A 20,181-nucleotide genomic window follows, 5' to 3' on the forward strand; every position below is an offset into this window, starting at 1 on the left:
CTGTTTCATCCTCACGACAGCCGTGGAGGGAGGCCTGATTCTCGTTTTACTGACAGGAGGCCCCTTTCCTTTCCACTCAACTTCCCTGTTGCTGAGTTGATCACAGAGCCTCCTGGGCATTCATCGATGTCTGTCTGGCAGGGGCCGGGTGTGCCTGGCAGCCTCGGCCAGCAAGGTGAGGGCAACCCAGGCCGAGGTCAGCATGTTCTTTGCGGAGTGTGATGGTGGCCGGCTTGTTCGGAGCAGGAGCTGGGATTCTTCCTAAATCTTGGTTCCCCCGTGGGGTTGGGTGGTTGGTTGTTGGCATGGGGTTTGAGTTTGGATTTCAACTTTATTCTTGAATTTTTATTTCAGGACATAACTTGGCAAGATGAGCACTCTGCCCCCTTCTCCTGGGAAACGAGGGTAAGTTGGATTAAATTTAATTTTGTTTGTCCTTTGAAAAAGAATGGCATCCATATGAGTTTTCCTTTCAGCACTTGGGCTCCAATGGCAGCGGCCCCACTGCCAGGCTGCAGAAGCTGTGTCCACTGCTGGCAGGAAAGGAGAGATGGGTGGGCTTGGGCTTGGAGGTGGATGCCGAGTGACGTTGGCGCTATTGGGGGGGGGCGGCCTGGGGCATCGTCTGACCCAGGGGCTCTTCCTCTTTCACACATCTGCCTGCCAGCCCTCAGCACCTTGGTGGGGCTTCGCAAGGCGAAACTTCAAGTGAAACTTTGGGGGCGGGCTAGCTGAGAGCTGCTTTTATTAAAATGAAATCAGAAGGGGATTGAGGGATGTGGGGACAAGAGGAGACAGTGGCTGAGACAAGACTGCAGACCCATCAGAACTCCCTGGAGGGGAGTTTCCATTGTGGTGCAGCAGAAACGAATCCAACTAGTGTCCATGAGGATGCGTGTTTGATCCCTGGCCTTGCTCAGTGGGTTAAGGATCCAGTGTTGCTGTGAGCTGTGGTGTAGGTTGCAGACAAGGCTTGGATCCTGAGTTGCTGTGGCTGTGTTGTAGGCTGGTAGCGGTAGCTTGGATTCAACCCCCAGCCTGGGAACCTCCGTATGCCATGGGTGTGGCCTTGAAACACCCCCCCCCCAAAAAAAAAGGAAAGAAAAGAACTGCCTGGTAGGTCAGCTCTAAGGGATGGAGGTGCTGAGGGTGGGGGAGAAAAGGAAAGGACCGCTCTTTGAACCCCAGGAAGCTGGAGGGCACAGCTTATTCACCAACACAACCCTAACTCTGGTCTCCAGCCATTCATTTATTGCTTATTGTTTTTAGCAGAGTTGCTTAAGAGTATCAAGCATAATTGAGTTTAATCCATTTCCCCACTCTCCCAGTGGTACTGGTTGTTCCAGTACCAATACATTAATAAGTAGCAAAGTGAGCAAAAGGCAGCTGTCTCTAACCCAAAGAAAAGGAAAAAAACCAGGGTTCTCTGAGTTCTAGAACATTCGATGCTGTGTGTCGGAGCATTCTTCCATAATGGGGGTGAGCAGGGTGGCTGTGTGCCTGGAGTAGGGCATAGGCATGAGGTCAGATCAGGGCTTTCAGGTGCTGACCCCGGAAGGGGCTTGCTTGTTGGTTTTTCACTTGTCCTGGCAGAAATGACATACAGGGGACTGGAAGGAGGGGGGTCAGAGTGGAGCAAAGCCATGGTAGGGCTCCTCAGATGGTCTGAGGGGCCCTCACAAGGGGGTCTATGTTTTCGGGACCACTGGTATTGATGCCCAAGAGCAGCGCTGTAAGTGATGCTTGCTGCCCCAGGTGACACAGGCTGTCCTAGGCCGAGGACACCTATGAAAGTTGAGGTGACTCTTCCGTGAGAATCAGGAGGTAGCTTTTGAGAATCCCCAACATTAATGCAGATGAGCCTGTTCACCTGGCAAGCAAGCAGATTCCTTCTGCCCCTGGGGTCCCAGAGGCTAGGTCCTAAACGTCCTAAAAATAAAGATGCAAACATCCGCATCCTGCACGTGGGATTTTTTTATTTCCCTGGCAGATGAATAACCTAGGTCTGTGCAGAGGACAGGGCGAGCACAAGTGTGCCTGGAAGCTGGAGTCTGCACTGGGATCTGGACAGTGGTCAAAGGAGGGGCCGGGTATGGGGAACCACCTGAAATCACAGCAGCTCTGGAATCCAGCAGCTCTAGAATTGTCTGCCAATGGTGCAGAGGACATTTGGAAGTGGGTAGAAGGACCATCCCTGCATTGACATTCAGCCAGGGCCTTCCATGTTCCTTTTCTATGGGCTTCCCAGATAGCTGCCTGAGAAGCACTGATCCTGCACCTGAGTCTAGGAGCAGGTGGATGGGAGCTCTGCAGGGGCAGGGAACAGCCCTGGGTACAGAGCAGAGGGCAGCACAGGGGTTCCTGGACTGGGCCCTGTCTTTGATGACATCTCAGTGATGAAGATACAGAGAAGTGTAATTCGTTAAAGTGCCCTGAGCCTGAAGTCCATCCTGCCCACCATGCGGATATCTGCCCTTGTTAAATGTTCTCCAGTCACCCGTTTGTGGGATGGGTCATTTCATCCGTTGTGAACCCCATGCAGCTGACATTCTGGGATAAGGGCGGGGCGGCACCGGGGGTGGCTGCTAAGAACAAGGCTCAGCGTAGTAACAGGTGCCCGGAAGAGGTCTCTAGAACAAGGAGAGCTGACACAGTCCATCATGGGTCACACTTGTGCTGCTGCTAGTTGTCCTCAGATGCCAGCCAGGTCCCTTAAACACCCGCATAAATCGAGAAGGCTTGATAAAATCAAGTCAGTGTGTGTTGCCCATTTTAACTTGTATCTTTTAAGTAAAAAGCATGTCCTGGAGTTCCCTGCTGGCCTAGTGGTTAAGGATTTGGCATTGTGACTGCTGTGCTGTGGATTCGAACCCAGGCCGGGAACTTCTGTGTACCATGAGCGAGACCAAAAAAAAGCATGTTTTTGTGGCTCACAGGTCTCTGTTCCATTTCATGTTCCATTTCAATGAGAGAACCAGCTTATGTCATGAGCTGACAGACTCTCTGTGTCCTTGCCTCTTGGTTTGACCTCTCAAGTCAGACTGAGATTGTTTAAAGTCAGAATTTTGTAGAGGCAAGATAGAAACTGTTCCAGAGAGCAAAGGGCCTCACCCCTATTCATCTTCATGAGTCAGCGTCCACCACTCACCCATCCCCAGCCACAGGCTCTAATCCCCTGCTCCCTGCTTTGTCACACTCCTTAGAACACAAAGACTGACGAGCCTTCTTTTGGGAGCTGCAGACAGGAGGTGGGTTAGCCAGGGCAGAGCCCCAACCCCAAGTGCAGGGCTCAGCTGATGCCTTTGATGCACAGCAGACACCACAGCTTTGTGGCTTGAAGCAGCCCTTTCTTTGCTCCTGATTCTGTGGGCTGGTGGTCTGGGTAGGGCTCAGCCAGGCTGGTTTTCTCTGGGCTTTTTCGGGAACCACTCATGTGTCGTCTGATGGGAGCGGACTGCTCCAGCTCTAGTTGGGGCCACATGTGTCCAGTGACCCACATAGTGGAGGAAGAGTTCCCTGCAGCAAGCATAAAGCAGGCAAGGCCCCCCAAGGCTTAGGCTTGGGAACCTTGGAGTCTCCTCTGCTCTGTTCTGAGGGTCAAACAGAGACAGTCCAGCCTGATTCAAGGAGGACTTGGATTGAACTTCTGACAGAGAGCTACAGAGTACTTGTGCCCCTGATAGAGAGCTGCAGAGAACTTGTGCGGTTTTGAATCTAAAACGGCTTATACTCCCGCAGCCCTGACGCAAGCTAATTTGATTGTCTATCATCCGTTGCTTTTTTTTTTTTTTTTTGGTTTAAATTTTTAATAGTGGTAAAAGGCATATGACATGAAACGTACCATCAGTGGACATTGTTGTGCACCTACCCCCACCATCCATCTCCAAGACTTTGTCATCTTCCCAAACTGAAACTGTCTCCATTAAACAAAAACTCCCCCAGCCCCAGCCGCTGGCACCCTCCCTTCTATTTCCTGTCTCTGTGACATCATCCATTGATTTTTTTCAGCAATTCAGTGAACATTGATTGCCTATCCACTCTGTGTCAGACATTATGCTTAGGACCTAAAAATGATTAAGCACGTGTTCGCAGAAGACAGTCTTGTGAGGGGATGGCTGCATTTGGGGGTAGAACTCAGGCAGGGAAACAGCTTTAGCCACCCAGTTGTTTCTTTCTTTTTTTTTTTTGGTTTTTTCTTTTTAGGGCCACATCTGCAGCATGTGGAAGTTCCTAGGCTAGGGGTCCAATTGGAGCAGTATCCACTGGCCTACACCACAGCCACAGCAACGCAAGATATGAGCTGAGTCTGAGACCTACATCACAGCTCAAGGCAACACCAGATCCTTAACCCACTGAGTGGGACCAGGCTTTGAACCTGAATCCTCATGGATACTAGTTGGGTTCTTAACCTGCTGAGGCACAACGAGAACTCCCCAGCCGTTCAGTTCAGCAGATGTTTAATGATCACCAGCTAAGTGCTCAGCTCTTTCTAAGCTCTGACTTCTCGGCCCCCAGTAGTCAGGGCAGCTGAGGTCAGGATCACTGTTGGGGCCAGAGCCAAGAATCCCAAGCGCTTGGGGTTTCTCCCCAGTTTTTGCCTCTGCCTGGGCCCCTTTCTTCAGGCCAGCCCGTGGTGGGTTCTACCTACAGGGGACGGGTGAGCTGCCGCTGGGCTTGCCCCCTGGAAAGGTAGCTCTGATCGGGAAGGCCATGGATGGTGGGCTCGCAGGTGGTCTTCCAGCCCGCCCCTCCCCTCATGGGCTGCCCCCTCCCAAGGCTGCGCCAGGCCCCGATGCCTCTGTGGCTTTGACCTCTCTGGTCATGGGAGAGAGGCCCAGAGGGAGCAGTGCCTGTCTTGGTTGGCAGGTGGGCTTGGTCACCTTTCCACTCCTCCGTCAGCCTGGCAGGTGTGCTGAGCGAGAGGAGGGGAGGAGAGGGTGCCTGCAGAGGTGGGGGGGCACCCCCCACCCCCATAGATTCTTCTCTCCTGCTCCTGAGTTTCCAGAGGAAAATGCTCAGCACTTGGAATACTCCAGAGACGGGGCGGGGGGAGGAGAGGATTCCTGACATTCCCACGTCTGGGCTGGGGAATTTCAAGGCGACTCCTGCAGGGGCAGTGGGACTCTGGGGACCCTTCCCCCATGCGCCTTCCTCCCCCAGGCTGTCTGGATTTTTCCTGTCTGTCCACCCATTCCTTCACCCGAGGTCACTACCCTTGGGAACAGGGTTTGGCTCCTTGAGCCCTGGGGGCCAATGTAGGCCACTCCCAAGGTAGGTGGCCCCCAGTCCCCGCTCAGGAGAAGAACATGCGTGGGAGCAGGGGTGTCTCCCGCACTCTGAGCCCACGCCTGAGGATTTGCAGGCCCAGGCAGTCGGTCATGTCACTGCTCCTGAGGGCAGTGAGCTCAGGTCTGCATGTGGCTCAAAGGCTGTCCGCCTGTGGGGGACAGACAGACATTCCATCAGGACATCAGCGCAAGGAGGGTCCTGGGTTCCAGGCTGCGGCTCTGGTCCGCCCTCCCTCTTCACTGCTGGTGGGAAGTTTCTCAGAAGCATGGGACCCTGGGCCACATGGAGCCCCTTCACAGGGTCACTCCTGCTTGGGGCCCCTCTCCCAGCTCCCCACCCCTGTGCTATCTCTTAACTCACCCTCCTGAGATCCAGAGCAGAGCCCCTGGCTCCAGACCTTTCCTGGCTCTCGTGGATGCGACAGCATGTGTGCAGGGACCCATCGGCTCTCAGCCCAGGGCCCAAGGGTCCTTCCTGCTGGTTTCTCCTTCAGCCCTCCCAGCTCTGTCTCCCAGGCTCCTGGCCCCCCACCCCCAGCCCTCCGTGCAGGCAGACGGAGGTTCTCCTGTCAGTGCAGTGGCCAGGCGGCTCCCGCGGGCCCTGGTCTCTGCTGAGCACCTTCGGGGCATTTTCTCTGCTAATCCCCCCACCCCCACTCTTTTACGGACAGGAATCCCAGGCCTCTAGTTTAGTGGGAGGGTGTGGACTAAACACCCAAGCCCAGGGCCGTCTGTGTCACCCCTTCCATCTTCCTCTGAGATGCTGGGTGGACACACTTAGCATTGCTGGTGTTTGTTCTTTGTTGGTGCATCTCATCCCTGTGAGATGATGAGCCCGGGGGGTCGGGGAGCAGAGGCAGTGTCCCTTGGCCTCATAGCTCTGGCTCCTTGAAACTCACCACCCACCACCCACCACCTTGGGTGTCGGGTGTTCCCCAGGCTCCCTTTGCCATGGGGCCCGACACCTGGGCACTGTGGACCCGAGTGGACGGTGCTTTGGCTGCCTGCTTCCCTGGCGAGAACAGGAGTGTCTCATTTAGCCCCTTGTGTTCGGGCAGGTGGTCCCCCAGCTCTCCCCCCCCCCGACCCCCTCCTGGAAGGTCTCACACCCCCAGTCTCACTGGCTGGGCTGTCTCTTCCTCCCCAGGTTGCCTTTCGACTAATTGTGTGATTCTTCTTCCTCTTCCTTCTTGGGAGGGGGAGGAGAGGAGAAAATGTTAAATGGTTTGTGAATTTATTAGGATGTGCTCCAGTAAACTATGATCGTTTTTGACATTGTTTCTGCAGTCTTTGTCTCAACAATTTAGATCTGCCAGAGGCTGCCAAGCCAAACAGTTAGTTTTGGCTGCCTGCGCCCCCCTTTACAGAAATATTACACATTCCTCTCCAGTGAGTGGGATGTAAAAATAGACACTGGGCTCAGTTGTGGTCTTTCTGTTTTTAGAACGGACATGGCCAGCTGAGACCCAGTTCCCCACGTGGGCCAGTGGACGCCCAGGTCTGGCTGGCTGGACCAGACCCTCTGGACGCATCGCCCTGGGGCTCCAGCCAGCGCCTGGGATGTTTGGGGAGGGGCCAGTGGTATCACCTAAAGGGGAGAGGGCTTCCTGTGTCCTGCAACCCCCATCTCAGCTGCCTTCTGTGAGACCCGGGAGTTGAACCCCCATCCCCAACTTCCTGCCCGAGCTCAGCGCCGCAAGGTGGGGACTCTGACCCATGGGCTGCTCCTCCACACCTGGAAAACTGGCTTTTTCCAAAAATTAGAAAACGGTATTGGGCCTTCCGGACTCTGCAGCATCCATCACAGCTCCCGAGGCAGCCCCCCTGCCGGCCTTGTGGCCCCGAGGCAGGGCTGGCCCCCTGCTTACCTATCTGCTCCAGTGTCAGAGCCCCCTCCCAGCACCTCCTGTGTTGGGTCTTCAGGGGTGCGGGGGGTGTCAGAGCCCCCTTGGGAGGTGCAGGCTCGGGGGTCCATGGGAAGCACTACATCCCAGTGGGGAGCGGACCCTGGACCGGGATGGGGGCTCTGGGCCACACTCACTGCTGGGCGCAGATGCTGCCTCATGTCTCAGCCATAGGCACGCCGGCCTGGGGACCAAGGATGGTGGGGGGGCACCCCGCAGAGGGGGCCCACTGGGAATACTGTCGATACCCTCCCCCCCCCCCAGAGTTAGCTGCCTCACCCCGCATTTCCTGAATGCTTACTAAGTGCCAGGCCTGGTTCTGAAACAAGAATCCACCAAAGTAAGCAGGGTCGTTACTCAGTATGTCCCAGAGAAAGAAAGTTCCTGGGGTTCGTGTCCCGTCGTTGTTGGGTGATGTGCCCTTTACTGAGAGGAGTGGTTTTAGGGAAGAAGGTGACCATGGCCTTGGGCCCATGAGCAGGTGCCTCTAGAGTGGACAGGGGCGGCAGGCAGAGCGGGTCTGGGGGAGGGTGGGGTCACAGAGCAAAGGGCCCCAAAGCCTCCTGTGAAGCACAGAGGGAGCTGCAGTGTGGGAGCCACCTATGTGTGACCCACACATCTGTGGAAGTGACCAGGAGCCACTTTTCAGTGTCCGGGTGCTGTGCACGGGCACCTGTGCGGCTGGAGAGCCCAAGCAGAAGGATCCCTGGACAACCCCCTGACCCCCAGCCTGGGCCCCATCCGAGGTTTGGGAGCTGAGTGAGATGAGCTCCAGGCAGGACAGAAGGCCCTCTGCCTCGGCGGTTCTGTGGCAGGTTGTCACATCCAGCTCGGTGGTGCTTTGGTGGCCTGCCCAAGGGCCTGGAGCAGTCCTGGCACCAGTCACTGCCTCCTCCCCAGCATCCCTGGGGCAGCCCAGTGCCCTCCACATAGACACATGTTCAGCCCATCCTTCCAGAGGCTTCTCTCCACTGGAGAAAGGACTGATCCTGATGGCCTGGGGTTTGAGGAACTGCTCAGTTTTAAGTGGCTTCCTTACTGTACAATTTCCAGATCAGCATCAGCTCTGTTCCCAGTCTTGGTCCACACCTCAGCTATTTTGGGCACTTCACTTCTTTAAAGAACCCATCTTCTCTGTGCCCATCTCCCCGTTTTCTCTGTGGGATTTGGGACTATGCAGAGGATTGAGAACGGTGCACTCAGAAACAGCACTTTAAAAATCAGATTAGATGATTGACATGCAGAAATCCTGCCTCATCCGAGGGTCTCTGGTGTTGCCACAGGCATCGCCCCTGGTGGCTGCTGGCCTCTGTACATGGCATGATGTCCAGCACAGCTGCGGGCCTCAGGGTCCCTCCCTCCAGGTTGAAATCCCAGCACACGGTCTCCTCATAGACCGGTGACCTAGGACAGTTCATTCATTTGTTCCAAACCTTCATTTTCTTATTTGTAGAATGGAACTTAAAACAAAACAAAACAAAAAAAAACAAAAACAAAACAAGAAAAACCCAACAAAGGAAAACTGCCTGGTGCACAGACTCCCAGAGTCTGCCTTTGTTCTGAGCCCTGGCACCGCACAGAGCCAGAGCTTGGATGGGTGTTTTTGGGATTTATTTCCTATCAGCCCGAGCTTCAAGGCAGCTTGTGCTTGTGTTTGGAGCTGGAGTCCTCGTGGCCTCATCATCTTGGGAGAAACCTCTGGCCATCAGAATCTGCATTTTGGGAGCTCCCTGGTGGCTCAGCGGGTTAAGGATCCAGAATTGTCACTGCTGTGGCTTTGGTCACTCCTGGGGCATGGGTTGATCTGCAGGCACAGCCCAAGGGAAAAAAAAAAATTTGTGGAAGATAGTGTAATAGGGCATGATCAAGTTTACTGGCTGGGAGTCATTCATTCGTCAAAAACGTGTCAAAGTCTCACTTCTTGCACATGTATCACTGTGTTTCATTTCTGATATTTGCCAGCACTGTTACCCTGCCCTCTTTTGGCACAGCCAAAAAAAAGGGGGGTCTGGGTGTTTAGGAGAAGTCTCAGCCAAGGAAACTGTTCAGGCCTCCTGACAAACATGTTGGAAGGCCCTGGGAGAGCATTTTTTTGTAAACATTAGAAGACCAGAATCACCCATCGTTAAGTGGAGATGTATTGCATCAGAGTAATAGAGAGCCACTTTAGCACAGTTTTAAATTATACTCAGTGACTGCAATACTACTCTGATGTCTAGTTGGTGGCATTAGAAATTGGGGCAGGAGTTCTCATTGTGGCTTAGCAGGTTAAGAACCCAACTAGTTTCCATGAGGATGCAGGTTCGGTCCCTGGCCTCAATCAGTGGGTTAAGGATCCAGCATTGACATGAGCTGTGGTTTAGGTCACAAACGTAGCTCGGGTCCTGCGTTGCTGTGGCTGTGGCAGCTGCAGCTCTGATTTGACCCTTAGCCCAGGAACTTCCATGTGCTGTGGGTGCAACCCTAAAAAGAAAAAAAATAAATAAATAAAGGAAGGAAAGGAAAGAAATTGGGGCAGCCCCTGGGAAACAAATTTGGTAGCCTTCACCTAAAACTCTAAAAGAAAGGTTTAAACCTTTTGTGGTTTGGAATGTCACTTCTGGAAATCTGTCTGAGGAAATTAACTCCAAATGGGGAAGAGCTGTATGCAGAAGATGTTCGTGGCAACTTAAATTACAACATCAAAAATTAGAAGTAGCAAATTGTCCAATAATAAGAAAATGGGAAGGTGGTTGGTGGGACAGCCATTCGGTGAGATGTCTCATGCCCATTAAAAATAATGATTATAGGAGTTTCCTGGTGGCTTAGCAGTTAAGGATCCAGTGTTGTTATTACTGTGGCTCGGGTTCGATACCTGCCCCAGCAATTTCCACATGCCTAGGACTTGGCCAAAAATAAACAGATAATGATACAAAGACCACATAACACCATGGATGATGCTTCTGATTAAGTGAAAAAACAATACCCAAGATTATATGCATAACAGAACTGCAGCTTCAAAAATATGTATCTGAAAAAGATTACATGAAAATACAAAAAGTAGTGGTCATTATGGGAAGAGGGAAGGGTTATGATTTTTTTTCTTATTCCCAAACTTTCCGTATTACAGTTTTAGTATTTTTATCTTAAGAAGGAGTTCTCACTGTGGTGCAGTGGGTTAAGGATCTGGCGTTGTCTCTGTAGCTGCTCAGGTGGCTGCTGAAGTACAGGTTTGATCCATGGCCCAGCACAGTGGCTTAAAGGATAGATATAGGTCACAACTGTGGCTCAGATTTAATCCCTGGCCCTGGAACTTCCGTATGCCATGGGTATGGCCATAAAATTAAAAAAGAAAAGAAAAGAAAAGAAAAGAAAGGAAGAAGGGGGTGTATGAGGGATTGGACGTGGCAGGGATGAGTGGCGCATTGCAGGCTGATTTTAGAAATGGCTGGGGTGGAGTTCCCTTTGTGGCTCAGAAGAAACAAACCTGACTAGAATCCTTGAGGATGTGGGTTCCATCCCTGGCCTCCCTTGGTGGGTTAAGCTGTGGTGTAGATTGAGCTGTGGTGTGGGTTGAAGACGAGGCTTGGATCCTGTGTTGTGGCTGTCTTGTAGGCTGGCGGCTGAAGCTCCAATTCAATCACTAGCCTGGGAGCTTCTGTGTGCCGCGGGTACGTAAAAGAAAACCAAACAAAACACAACCCGAAATGGCTAGGGCAGCAGATCGCTCGCTCTGCAAGGCTTGGGGGTCAGCGCCCTCCGGGGAGCTCTGCTGTAAAGAGGGGTTTAGGTTTCCACTCCAGGGTTCATGGGCCAGAACAGCTCAGCCCTCCCGCTTTGAGAGGTGGTGGCATCGGATTAAGGACAGTGTTTCTGGGGGGCTTGCACGCGGGGTGCAGACCTTGCCCTGTCCTCGGGAGGGTCCCCACCTAATGGCCAGGACCCACGGGAGCCACAGGGCAGTGTAGAGGAGAGCACAGGAGGGGGACATTCAGTCTTGTCAGCTGGGTGGCTGTGATGGACACAGACGGGGGCCTAAACAACACACGTGTGCTTCTTCTCACCACTCTGGGGCTGGGCCGAGGTCACGGTGCCAGGTGATCATAGGTCCTGGTGAGACCCCCCCTTCCTGCTGTGTCCTCACGAGGCAGAGAGAGTGTCTGTGTCTTCCTAAGGGCACCCATTCTGTTGTGGGGGCCCTACCCTCAAGACCCCACCTAAAGCTCCCAAGGGCCTCCCTCCACCTGCTGTCTCTGGGGAGTTAGGCCTTCGACATACGAATGGGGCAGGCAGACACGCACTCTGTAGCAATGCTCGAACACGGAGCCCGTGGCAGCGCAGAAACATGCAGCCTGTAGCAGGTGTGAAGGCAGCGTGTGGGGCGGGGTGGAGGGGCAGGTCTTTGTAGCTGCACACAGGCCTGCCCTGCACTCTCTGGGTTTAGTCTAGAAAGTAGGGTCTGACTGTTGGTTTTCTCTCACTCTTGCCAGCTCCTATAGGTCAGTAGGGAAGCGGCCCAGGAGGTGGGGACGGGGCTCTGGGGTTTGACCGTCATGCAGTGCTGTAATGTGGACTGTGCGCCCTTCCTCATCACGCCGGCAGGGGGCTGGTGATCACCCTCCGCAGGAAGGCACTGGGGTCCCTCTTGGAGACACAGGAGGGTGAACAACTCACCAAGCAGAGGCTTTCATTGTCCATCAGATTCAGGAGTGAGTTGTTTGCAGCATCCAGTGTGACCAGGCTTTGCCCTCAAAGCTTCTGCATGTGTCAGGAATGTGATGCTTGTCCTGAAAATAAGCACTGGGCACAGAGAGGCAGTTCCAACAAGTGGACCACAGGCAGCACCGTCGCTCTGGGGGGACATATCTGAGCCGGGGCACCTGTTCCATTGGCTGATGTGTTGTTCTCTTTCCTCCCCTCCCCGTGTCCCCCAGAGTCAGATGGAGTTCAGCATCTCTTCCTTATCCATCCAAGAGCCTGGCTGCAGCACTGCCAGCGAGCCCAGGCCACCATCCAAAGCTCCCCAGGGGTCCCAGGCCCTCCGACCCTCCCAGGGCAGCAAGTCCTCCAGCCTGGATGCCCTGGGTCCAGCCCGGAAGGAAGAGGAAGCGTCCTTCTGGAAGATCAACGCGGAGCGGTCTCGTGGGGAGGGCCCGGAGGCTGACTTCCAGTCGCTGACCCCCAGCCAGATCAAGTCCATCGAGAAGGGGGAGAAGGTCCTGCCTGCTTGTTACCGACAGGAGCCTGCCCCGAAGGCCAGGGAGGCCAAGGAGGAAAAGTCCAGCAGCCTCCGCCAGGAGCAGTGGGTCCTTCCCAGCCTCAGCATGGAGCGCGAGAGACCCCAGCCCACCCAGGCCTGCACCAGCCCTCCCAGCGAGGCCGAGCCCGGGGGAAAGCTGCCTTCCGCCTCTGCCGGCCCGGAGGCCTTGGAGGACGCAGAGGACACACTGTTCTCAGAACCTGTGCCTGTTCAGGTGGGTGCCTCGCTTCTGGCCAGGGGCCCCTCCCCGCAGGAGTGACCGGGGCTGCCTCTTCGGGCCGGTGGGCCACTGACACTCATGCTTTCTTCTGCTCACCTGCAGTCCACTGGAGGGCTTTGGGTTCAGGGCTGGCAGGTTGTCACGAGGCTTGGTCACCAAAAGACACACGCGTTCTCTGAGTCCGTCTTGGTGCCATGACTCCTTTGCCTATTACGGTTTCGGGGGGGGGGGGGATGTCCCTGATGCCCAGGCCCTGCCCAGGGTGTGAGGGCAGGTGGGGGGGGTCTCGAGGGGATGTGGCAGAAAAGCAGGATTTGGATGCTGGCTCCACGCAGGGGCCTGGGTGGCTGGGCTGTGGCACAGGCGAGGAAGGGACTGTAGCTGTCCTGAGGGGATGTGGGGGACATGGGCAGCACTTCCAGGCCTCCTCTAGAAGGTCTATGTTCAGGGACCTCAGGGGCCTCATTTCTGAGCAGGACACGGTGTCCAAGGAGGAGTCCTAAGGAAAGAACTTCTATGTGGGGTTGGGAGAAAAACAGAAGAAAGATCTGAGAGGTTCACCAGCCAAGGCTCAGCGTGTCCTTGTCGTGAAGGACAGGCCCTTAGAGAGAAGAGACATCTTGAGTGGCTTCTGCCTGTTTCTGCCTTTTTTTCTTTCTTCTTTTTAGGGCCACACCTGCAGCACATGGAAATTCCCCGGGGGCAGCTGAATTGGAGCTTCAGCTGCCAGGCCTATGCCACAGCCACAACAACACAAGACCCGAGCCGCGTCTGCAACCTGCACCACAACTCCCTGCAACACTGGATCCTTAACCCACTGAGCGAGGCCAGGGATTGAACCTGCAACCTCATGGATATTAGTCGGTTCATTACCACTGAGCCAGAGTGGGAACTGTGTTTCCCCGTTTTTGTAGAGCACCAACCGTTGTCTTTAGCCGCTGGTCTTTGTTGCTTGAGAAATTCAGAGAAGAAAGGATGTTTGGCTGTGACTTTAAACGGAGCCATTGTTGGAGACCTACCCAAAACCAACATAAATAAGGAAACAAGTAGTGGCATTTTAGAGGGAGGCTGTGGTTTTGAGACATTTTATGATGAACAAAGCAGTGCCTTGGATGAGCCACGTCTGAGAAGCGTTTCTGGGGGAGACAGTGCATGGCCTGCCCATGTGCCCGGGTGAGGTTGTGGACGAGGCTCCCTGACCCGTCTGACTTGGAGATAAACAGCACTTCCCAGAGCGTGGCTGCTTCTGGCCCTCAGAGCTTCCTGGGTGAGTCAGGGTGGCCCAAGGGGGTAACAGAGCCCCTCCCCACCCCACCCTGCCCCCCAGGAGCCACGCTGTGATGAGCAGGGTCTCACTTTTAAACTCACTCTCCTGCAGCCTGCATGCAATGCTGCTTTCAGAGCAGTCCGGGCTCTGCACCCAGGGCTGTCACAGGCCTTTTTTTCGGGAGCTGCCAGCCAGCCAGTGTCCCTTCTGTAAGTTTGAGTCTGGATTTCGGAGCCGGGGGAGATTTCCTGTCGACAGCACCTCTGTGTGCACCTCAGTGGCTTTTTCCATGTTGCCATCATCCAGACTCCTTGGCTACCTTCCTTTTTTTTTTTTTTTAAACAACATATACTGAAAAGATTTTACAGTTATCATTAAATATGTACAACGTAAAACATACCACTGTGGCATTAGTTACATTCACGATGTTGTGCCAGCATCACGACCACCCAACCACACAACTCTTGAGTCTGGAACTGAAACTCTGTCCCCTGTGAAAGTCACCCTCCCCCAGCCCCTGGCAACCACCAGTCTCCCTTTTGTCACTATGGATTCGACTTCTCTGGGGACCTCATGTAAATGGAATCAGACAGTATTTGTCCCTTTGTGACTGGTTTAATTTATGTAACATGATGTCCTCAAGTTTCATCCATGTTGTAGCAGGTATCAGAATCTCCTTCCTTTTCAAGGCTGAACAGTGTGCCATGTGTATTGACCATTTGGTTTATCCAGTGGGCACTGAACTGTTGTTGTTGTTGTTTTTCCTTTAAATATTTATTTTTATTTATTCATTTATTTGTTTGTTTTTAATTTTTTAATAATGATTTTTATTTTTTCCATTATAGCTGGTTTACAGTGTTCTGTCCATTTTCTACTGTACAGCAAGGTGACCCAGTGACACATACATGTATACATTCTTTTTCTCACATTATCATGCGCCATCATAAGTGACTAGATGTAGCTCCCAGGGCTATACAGCAGGATCTCATTGCCTATCCATTCCGAAAGCAATAGTTTGTATCTATTAACCCCAAATTCCCAGTCCATCCCCCTTGGCAAACACAAGACTGTTCTCCAAGTCCATGATTTTCTTTTCTGTGAAAAGGTTCATTTGTGCCGTATATTAGATTTCAGATATGTGATATCATATGGTATTTGTCTTTCTCTTTCTTGGACTGTTGTGAATAACACCACTGTGAACTTGGGTATACGAATATCTGTATGAATCCCTGCTTTCAGATTCTTTTGGGTCTATGCCCAGAAGAAGAATGGCTAGATCATTTAATTTGGGGGGAACTGCCATGCTGTTTTCCAGTAATGGCTGTATTGTTTTATATTCCCAGCAACAGTGCACAGGGGTTCTGGTCTCTCCATACCCTCACCAACACTTTTCTTTTTTTTTTTAATCTTTTGTCTTTTTAGGGCCGCACTTGCGGCATATGGAGGTTCCCAGGCTAGGGGTCTAATTGGAGCTACAGCCACCGGCCTACACCACAGCTCACAGCAATGCTGGATCCTTAACCCACTGAGCGAGGCCAGGGATGGAACCTGCAACCTCATGGTTCCTAGTCGGATTTGTTTCCGCTGCACCATGATGGGAACTCCCCACTTTTCCTTTTTGACAGCAGCCATCCTAATGGTGTGAGATGGTATCTGGCATTTTAGTTTGATTTGCATACCTCTAATGATTGGTGATGTTGAGTATCTCTTTGTTTGCTTTCTGGCCGTTTGTGTATCTCCTTGTCTATTCAGATCCCTTACCCAGTTTTTTGTTTGTTTGTTTCTTTTCACTACCCCTTGGTGGCATATGGAGTTCCCAGGCCAGAGATCAAATCTGAGCCACTGTTTTGACCTACACCACAGCAGTGGCATCACCAGGTCCTATAACTCACTGTGCCAGGCCGGGGATCGAACCTGCATCCTGGTACTGCAGAGACACCTCCAATCCCATTGTGCCACAGCAAGAACTCCTTTTGCCTGGAGTTTTAATCGGTTGTGGGTTTTGTTGTTGAGCATTGGTTGTTTGGTTGTATGGTTGAGCTCTGGGTGTTTCCTGGATCAGGGTTCCCAGGGTGTGCAGATGACCTGGTCACTTGTCCTCCTGAAGAAGGGGAGCTGGGTAAAAGTCCTTCCATCAGCTCTACACTGACTTTCCAGCAGCCACCCCCTTAGGGTCCCCCACCATCTTAGGCCAGCACCTTGGGCCCCTCCCTCCCTGCTTGCTGCCGGCCTCCTCCCTATGCTTCGTGCCTCTGCTCTTCCTGCACAGCGCTTCCTTCTCAGCCACACTCAGCTCGCCCCGTCCCTGTCCAGCACTCTCTCTGCGATGCTCTGCGGTGGGATCTTCTCCTGGAGGAAGCACTGATGTCAGATATGTGAGCCTCTTAACTGTAAAGAGACGCGGGAAAGTGCTTACAAGGGGGTGTGGTGGAGAGTAGGGCACAGCACCTGAAATCCTTTGAAAGAACAGATTTCTGAGTGCAAAGCACAGGGTGAGATGCTGCCGAATGTAAGGCACTGGTAGGAAGCCAGCCAAAGGAACACTTGCCTGAACTCCTTTGGCTTTTCAAGATCTGGCTCCCTCTGCATCAGTCCGAGAGACAGCAAAACTGGGCCCGAGACCCACCTGGAGGGGAGCTGCTTAGCCCCTGGCCTGCTGTCTCCTCTGCATCAGCATCTTCTGTTTGCCAGCGTGTGGAGGGCGAGGCGTCAAGGCTCCCTTGCTCGGGACGGCTGAGCCACCATCTGCACGTGTGCTTGTGTCAGGAGCGGTGGCTGGTGAAGCCTGTGGAAATGTGTCTGAATCTGTGGCCTTTGCGTACAGAGGGCCCTTTAAACCAACCCCCTGTCCTGGGAACAGGCCGTCCGTGAGCTCAAGAATGGTTTCCTCGGTTAGAGGAAATCACTCCAGAACCTTCCACATCATCAGAAGGAAATAAGCTTTACATCCTTCATCTGTATTTTTCATTCTCTCAACTTGGCAGCTTATTGATTTTTGTTCTGTTCAGTGTGTGCGTTTCATGTTATTAGAAAGTCTGCCTTTGTACTTGTTCTCTTACTCTACAGTGACTGAGTTTAAACATGCCCGTCGTTCAAAAATGGAAAAAATAGGAGTTCCCGTCATGGCACAGTGGAAACGAATCCAACTAGGAACCATGAGGTTGCGGGTTTGATCCCTGGCCTCACTCAGTGGGTCAAGGATCTGGCATTGCCGTGAGCTGTGGTGTAGGTCGCAGACCTGGCTCGGATCCCAAGTTGCTGTGGCTCTGGCGTAGGCCAGTGGCTACAGCTCCGATTTGACCCCTAGCCTGGGAAACTCCATGTGCCGCAGGTGCAGCCCTCAAAAGACAAAAGACAAAAAAAAGGAAAAAATAGATTTTTCTCCTTTTCTCTTGGGTAGGGCCCACAGAGCGCCTTCAGACCTGCCTGGGGACAGAGAGGGTATGTGTTGGGTCCTGGCAGAGTGCGGCTTTTGCATCGAACTTTATTTAATTTTCCGGTTCTCAGCACTGAGGCAAATTGAGGTCAGGGAGTCTCTGAGCTGGAAGCAGGCTCTTTCATTTGGGTCATTTTAAATGAGATGCTGTTTTTAGATTATGTGTAACTTTAAAAAAGCCGAATGCCTTACTTTGGTGTTTTTGTCCCTTCTACAGGTCAGCTCAAGTAATGTCATCTTGAAGACGGGATTTGATTTTCTGGACAACTGGTAAAATGTGTTTGACAAAACAAACAAAGCAAGAACCTCCAGATGTTTTCCAAAGTGGGGTGGCAAAGGAGGAGAAAGAGGGCAACGTTCCCCTGTGGCTTTTCCTGGTTTCTGTGCACTCTTTTCTTACTCATTGGGAAACTGGTAAATATTGCCTCGTCCGGGTTTCCAGATTTTTTCCCTTTTTGGTAAGACCAGATATCTGTGCTCTTTTCAATGATTTGATAACAGAAGTTTTACACTTGGAATTTTTAAAAAAACCTCTTAGGAATTCAGTACACCTGGTAAATAAAACTTCCATTCCTGCCCCACTCAATATGCCCCTCTGCAGAGAATGAGCTTTCTCAACTGTGTCACCAAAAGTATAAAGTGTTTTCCATCTCCTTTCCTTTATCCTCTCCCCTTAAAAAAAATGTGTGGGGCTTCCTTTGATGGGTGACTCTTGGTGACCTCCTTAGCAATAATGGCATCAGCGCACTGGCTGTGGCCACTGGGAGGTCTGTCCCATGAATCCTCACCGAACGCTCCCGGCTGTCCAGGCTCTCCTTGCTGAAGCCACACTTCTTGTATCACGTTGGCCACCCTTCACCCTCTCATCGTTTCCAGGAAACAGACTGTGGGCACATGGCAGAGGTGTCTTTAAGCTGCCATGATACTTACTCAACCTATAGGTCATTGTTAAAGAAGAGTTGCATGTTTAAGTTTTGTATTAATTTTACGTTATTTTGTATCTAGGTTTAGCAGTTGTAGGGCTACGGCTTTCCTTGGGTTTTGTACCAGTGTCCCATTGGAAGTTCTTTGCTACGTCTGGGGCCTGTGGGGGTGTTTCCTGTCCTAGGCATCTGCAGGAGTCAGGCCAGATGGCAGACGTTGCTGGCGAGCCGGGCTGCTCTGATTAGTAGTGTTAGAACCTGCCAGCGTGAGGCTGGCAGGGGCCTGGGATATCCTTCATCCAAGAACTGGTCAGACTGCGTCACAATGGACACTCCCCCAGCCCTGACCACCAGCAGAAGTGGAGGAGCCCGAGTTTCTCTACGGCCTGAGCAGCGCTCCCTGGAGACCGTCGTGGTCATGGCAACAGCATCTCCTGAAGCCAGACTCTGTGCTGCCCACTGTGGTCCCTGCTGCTGGGAAAGGGGGTGGGACAGCTCCAAGGCTGCCCAGGGGGGGCAAGGTGGCCCCCAACCCAGACAGGGTGGGGTAGGGCAGTAGGGGAGCCCCTGCCCAGTGGCCCCCAAGTGGCGTGAGCCTGCAGGGCCTGCCAAGCATGGTCTCTGCATTGCCTCTCACTGTGTTCTCACCTGACGCCTTAATCCCTGCGAGGCCTGCCAGTGAGCTCCTGATTTCAGTATCAAAGTGTGTCTTTTTAAAAAGCCTTTCGGTTTCATAGGACCTTCTGAAATGATTTCCAGAATATTTTATCTGGCTCCAAGGTAGAGCAGACAACAACTTGTTCTTTTCCAGCAAAGTTTCTGCCAAAGCTGTGGCCGGCCAACTTTTGGGTTGGTTTCTGCCCATTGCATTATATCCCTAAACCTCATTTGGGCCCCGGGGGTCTTGGATTTGACCTTCCTCCTTTGTTAGCTGACTCCGTTGTGGCAAATACATGTTCTTTAAGTACCGTTTAAGTATAGTTGAAATAGTCAAGGGAGGGAGTTCCCTAATGGTTCAGTGGGTTAAGGGTCCAGTGTTGTCACCACTGTGGCTTAGGTGGCTGCTGTGGTGTGGGTCTGATCCCTGGCCTGGGAATTCCTGCATGCCTCAGGCGTGCCAAAAAGAAAAAAATAAATACTTGGTCACTTTGCTGTATAGCAGAAGTTGACAGAACATTGTAAAATAACTATAATAAAATTTAAAAAAATTAAAACCATTAAAAATTAAGAAAAAATAGGAGTTCCCGTCATGGTGCAGTGGAAATGAATCCGACTAGGAACCATAAGGTTGCAGGTTCCATCCCTGGCCTCACTCAGTGGGTTAAGGATCCAGCATTGCCGTGAGCTGTGGTGTAGGTCACAGACTTGGCTCGAATCCCGTGTTGCTCTAGCTGTGGTGTAGGCCGGCAGCAACAGCTCCGATTTGATCCCTAGCCTAGGAACCTCCATAAGCTGTGGGTGCAGCCCTAAAAAGAAAAAAAGAAATGTTCAAGGGAAAGAAGATCCCTAGCATGGTAGAGAGGGAAAAACAGGCCTAGAAACCCTAGCTGGAATCACACAGCCAGGTGCCAGCCCCGCAGGTCAGCCACTGGGCTTCAGAGCCTGGCGCCACCTAGCTCCACTTCCAACTTCCAGGGCAGTGCCTGAACCCATGAATGAAAGCAGGGTCCCCTTCAGAGAAGAGGTGTCCAGAAGTGAGCTTGTGTCCCTTGGTGTTGGTGTAGCAGGGAAGGAAGATCTACATCCTGGGACATTTAGCTCAAGGCGATGTTCCTGATCTTTGGGGAGGTGACTCTAATTTCTTTTCCACTTTCTTGTAAAGCCCAGTGTTCCCTTCAAGTTCTCCCAGGAGCTGAGGGGGCACAGGGATTATTAAAAGCTCCTGCCTCCTTTATACCATCTGG

The 20,181-nt window shown here is 52.5% G+C and overlaps 1 protein-coding gene across 1 annotated transcript in view; it reads left to right on the forward strand.

Annotated features, from left to right (window-relative positions):
- Positions 1-19,394, forward strand: part of C15H1orf198 (chromosome 15 C1orf198 homolog) — a 35,315-nt gene extending 15,921 nt beyond the window's left edge. The window contains exons 2-4 of the mRNA XM_047761368.1: positions 355-405; positions 12,106-12,645; positions 17,572-19,394. Of these exons, the coding sequence (XP_047617324.1) occupies positions 355-405; positions 12,106-12,645; positions 17,572-17,628 (648 nt within the window). The 3' untranslated portion in view covers positions 17,629-19,394. The remainder of the gene's footprint in view (positions 1-354; positions 406-12,105; positions 12,646-17,571) is intronic.
- The last annotated feature ends 787 nt before the right edge of the window (positions 19,395-20,181 follow it).

Source organism: Phacochoerus africanus, chromosome 15 (assembly GCF_016906955.1).
Source record: "Phacochoerus africanus isolate WHEZ1 chromosome 15, ROS_Pafr_v1, whole genome shotgun sequence".
In the NCBI taxonomy this organism is placed as follows: domain Eukaryota; kingdom Metazoa; phylum Chordata; class Mammalia; order Artiodactyla; family Suidae; genus Phacochoerus; species Phacochoerus africanus.